The 4,659-nt window shown below is 41.2% G+C and overlaps 1 protein-coding gene across 1 annotated transcript in view; it reads right to left on the bottom strand.

The window, feature by feature from the left end:
- COL22A1 (collagen type XXII alpha 1 chain) overlaps positions 1-4,659 on the bottom strand; it is a 191,134-nt gene that overhangs the window by 151,814 nt on the left and 34,661 nt on the right. Inside the window, exon 3 of the mRNA XM_057369171.1 lies at positions 1,517-1,591. Within this exon, the coding sequence (XP_057225154.1) occupies positions 1,517-1,591 (75 nt within the window). The remainder of the gene's footprint in view (positions 1-1,516; positions 1,592-4,659) is intronic.

Here is a 4,659-nt window from a genome sequence, read left to right as displayed (position 1 = left end):
CCTGAACTAACTTACAGATCTAAGACAGCAAAGTCATCTTTTATGTTAAAATGATGAATATTGGCTTTTTTCCTAGAAGGGAAGTGGGGTCTAAAGATAAAAGGAAAAATAACTCAAAAATATTACAGAAGAGCCTAAGTGTATATATATATATATATATATATACATATATAAATGTATATATGTATGCGTGTGTGTGTGTATATATATATGTACATATATATAAATATTACTGCAAACAGGCATTCTGCTCAAAACTTTTGTGCCAGATCTGAATTGGGATTCCTGTCCTTTACATTGCTCAACCAAAGATACATTTTTGAAGTCAAACAGAAGCACAGAGCCTACTAATTARYRCTTGAATCAAAATTCAGATAAACAYRAACTGGRTAYAGGAATCCATTTGCAGCTCCATTCTTCTGGAAGGAAACACCTGGAAGGTGAACATCTGAGAAGGGACACAATCCTCCTGCTCACTTTGAGCAGCAGCTTCCACTGCAAATAGATTCATTCAGAATCGRGAGGGATGAAGAGCTCTAAAGTTTGCACAGTCCAGCAACAGGAGGATTGTCAGGACAGGTTAATGCAAGACCCAGAAATAGAGAGCAGTTCAAAACAGGTGTTTGGGGATAATCAGCTCGGGTCTAATGATCAGAAAAGATGTTAGCACCCAACATTACTCCCTAGATGCAATCAGACTCCAGCCAAAATAAACTGCCCACAGCACAGTTGGAGCTGATATTTTGTGCAGGCAGTGAAAATCCTCCAATGAGAGAATTCTGAGTGAGCAGCAAAGCTGTCAAGCATTGACCAYTCCTGCTCATGATCAAGCTGCAGAAGAGCCTTCAGCCTCCCACGGCAGTGACTCTTTTTCTTGGGTCAGTCACAATTATTCTCAGTGCAACCTTGACGGGCGTGTTTTGTCTGCCAGCTGCTCAAACAGTCTTGGGAGGCTGAGACAGAGGCACAGGCCACGCATTTATCTGACAGATTAAGTCCTTCAGATGGCTGAAAAGATATATCAGAGCTCACAGAAAAGCAGAGATATCACCAGACTAGATTTCCTCTTGATGTCTCCCCAGTGCTTCAGAAAATCCTTTACTTAAATAAATACACACATAAACTTTTCTTCAGTGGTAATTACCATTRTGCTTGGATTTCCACAACAATCACAGATCAAATAAATGGACATTAAAACTCACTAAATGTGCAGTGGTAAGAAAAAAAAAGTGATCTCCAAGACTTATTGCACTCCTCTAGCTACTGCACTAAGCTCCACTGGCTTTTTAATTTGATGCCATATCAAAAGACACTTGTGATTAATTGGGTGTTGGCTGTCAACAGATAACTCATTTGCAGCCTCACAGTTTCTAATACACTCCTCCACCACTGAGCATGTGTTAGAATGAGAAAATTCCAGCTAGGGAAGGTGTAACGAGTCAGAGCATCACACAAGAAATGAACAGTTATGCTATTTCAGCTCCCAGAGGGACAGCAGGAAAGGGTGTCTGTTTACCTGGAATCTCATCAGTCCCTCCCTTGGTGTGTTTGAACCGATCTCCTTCCACGTGGACATTTGGGCACAGGACATCTGAAAAGCAAAAGAASCAGTACAAAATTATCCCAAGGAAACACATCATTTTGGAAGAAACAGAACTGACAAAGCCTGCTCTTATGGGTTCTGTTCAGAACTTGCACGTGGCCCCTCAGCAATAATTCCAGCCCAAGCTTTGCACATCCTAAATACCTTCCCTCTCTCCTATTTCCTAACTGCAAGATGGACAAGAGAGCCAGKATATTATGCCTATTTAGCCACCCTTTTCTGACTGACCAGACAAAAAGACAAGCAGGATAAATGAACCAAGCCTTTCCATCAGATAGGACAACACTCTGGGTTGGTGTCTTTCTCCTGCCTGTAAATCTGCATGGAAGCCACAAAAAACTTAAGGAAATATGGAATGTGCTCCCACTCTCAGCTTTTTGGAAGTTTCGAAGGGCCAGCTGGTATTGGGGTGCTGCCCAAACTCTTCACAAAGGACAGCTCCTACTCTGGGAAACCTCCTTGAGTTTGTTCAAGCAGAAATCTGAGTTAAACATGACTAAAACTTTGAAGAACACTCACCCCTACACACAGGTTTCGAAACATGAGAACACCCAGCCTTTGTCAGCCATTTCTCACGCTCCCAATTAGTGTCAAAACAATTGCAGAAAAATGCTTTTCCACAGAGACCTGCCTACCTGTCCACCTCTTTCCTGCAATACCTATGAAATAACCTTTATTAATGCTTTCTTTTCTCAAATCAATAGGTTATTGCACATTTTTAAACAATGGGAACAAGTAGCTCAAGGGATCAGTTTAATGAGAAGACCTGTTAAAGATATTGTGTGTGTATAGGTCCAATATTATAACAACAATAACAACAGCAACAACAATAATAAATATATATCATTTTATGTATGATATTGGACTCACTAAAGCAGGTCCAGAGGAGGGTTATAAAGATGATCTGAGGGCTGGAGCACCTCTCCTGTGAAAACAGGCTGAGAGAGCTGGGGTTGTTGAGCCTGTAGAAGAGAAAGCTCCAGGAAGACCATATAGCACCTTCCACTAACAAAAAGTGGCTTACAAAAAGTACGGAAGGGACCCTTCACATGGGCAGAAAGTGATAGGACAGCCTCTTATTACCTTTTAAAGAACTCTAGCCTCACTTTTGCCTTTATTTCACAAAGGTCCTGTGCTCCTTTTGGCTCCTCCCTGCCTGCCTGTATCTAAGGCAAAAGCATAAAAAAAGCAAGGGAAAGGCAATTATTGCARTTCTCACTTTCCAGCCACAAAATAATTCACGGACTCACAAACGAGATTGGTGCTTCACCATGACCATGAACAGCCCAGCACTGCATGTCCAAAGGAGCAGAGTGCTGGACTGACCCCACATCCATCAGGAGTGACCACATCCAAGGAGTGACCAGGTCTCTGCCACGCCGAGGATTGTTGGGAAGGCAAGACAAAAACTGCCCTTCTCCTGTGGAGCCTTTTTGTGAAACCCTGACACAGGTGAACATTTTAGCATCCAAGAGTGTTTATGCCCTTTCTTTCTGCCAGGCAAAACTCTGAGCAAATGCTCGCAAYGCTGAGAGGATTTGCAGCAATGAGCATCCACTATAAATGGCAGAGACAGAACAAAATCTGCACTGCAGCTAAAAYTCTGCAATTTGTAAATGTTCAGAGATTTGCAGAAGAGAAAATACAGCTGAYTGACCCCAGCTTTCAGCTTCTGCTCCTTGTGTTACATCCTCTCTGGACATGTCTTTCAAATCCATATAAGTTTGCAGGTGCCTTTAAATATGTGTTATTTAAAACTTCTTCTTGTCTGCAACCTTATATAATATTCTGTCAATCATTTGCTTTATCCAAAATTTCTATCAGCAAAGATTTTGCACATATATCCACGGGGTTCATGGAAATTTTTAATAGCACCAGAAGTGCTGTATTTCCCTTTACAGTTGCACTAGGAATGATGACTTTCCACTGACACCTGCTACAKGAGATCACTCAGCTCTTAATCCATTGTAGAGTGCTACTTTTTAATGCAAATGCAATTCAGTACATAGTAACAATGCCTAAGAAAAAATGTACTTTATTAAAGAACAAATGTACTTTATCAAGGTAGTTACCATATCAACCAAACTGTAACTCCACAGAAGAAAATTAGTTTTGTTAGAAATGACCTCTTTCTCATAAAATTAAAATTCTTGAGTAGGGATACATAATAATTTCCATTCTGTAATACTTTATTCACTGGCTTCAACATCAAATATTACTTTATTTGTGAGACCAGGAAAATTGCTCTATAGCTATGGACAATTTTTCATTTTTTAATAGCCTTACATAATCATAATTTCAAAGGCCTATAATCAGGGACTAGGAAGATCTGTGTATGMAGATTTGCAGATGRCACCAAGCTRAGTGGTGCTGTTGATGCACCCCAAGGATGGGGCCACCTGAGAGACCTGRAAAAGCTCAGGAAGTGGCTCATGGGAATCTCATGAGGTTTATCAAGCCTGAGTGCTGGTGCTGCTCTTGGGCTGGGGCAGCCCCTGGTATCCACCCCRGTATCCATCCAGGCTGGGGAATGAAGGGATTGAGAGCAGCCTTGCCCAGAAGGATTTGRGGGTGCTGGTGGATGAGAGCCTGGACAGGAGCAGTCCGTGAGCACTGACAGCCCAGAAACCAAAACCAACCATGTCCTTGGTTTGGATGAGCCTCTTGTTGAAGGAAGCATTTCTGAAAGTAAGTTAACTGTAGATAACACCCTTTTCTGTAAGCAAATCACACTGAGATYTGTTTGAYGAGGAGGGACTTAAACCTCACTTTWAAACGTWATTTTTTAGAACCTTCCCTATGAAAAAAATCCCAAAGCTGTCAAACACTTTAAAAGCAAGAGACAATATGTCCTACAGAGTACATGYTCTGTAAAGAGACATGTCAGAAGAACATGTTGGCTCAGGAACATTCACTAGCACTAAAAATAACATTAATAACCTTTTGTCAGTAAAATGTTACAGCAGGGCTGCGAGTTTGGAAAAGAACAATGGAACGATCTGGTTGTTTAAAGCTCTTTGCCTCCAAGCCATTTCAAAAGAAATTGAAGGAAACAG

This window comes from Malurus melanocephalus, unplaced genomic scaffold (genome assembly GCF_030028575.1).
Source record: "Malurus melanocephalus ecotype Western Australia unplaced genomic scaffold, MMel_1.1 scaffold_104, whole genome shotgun sequence".
NCBI classification, from domain to species: domain Eukaryota; kingdom Metazoa; phylum Chordata; class Aves; order Passeriformes; family Maluridae; genus Malurus; species Malurus melanocephalus.
This window is presented reverse-complemented; position numbering and strand designations above follow the sequence as displayed.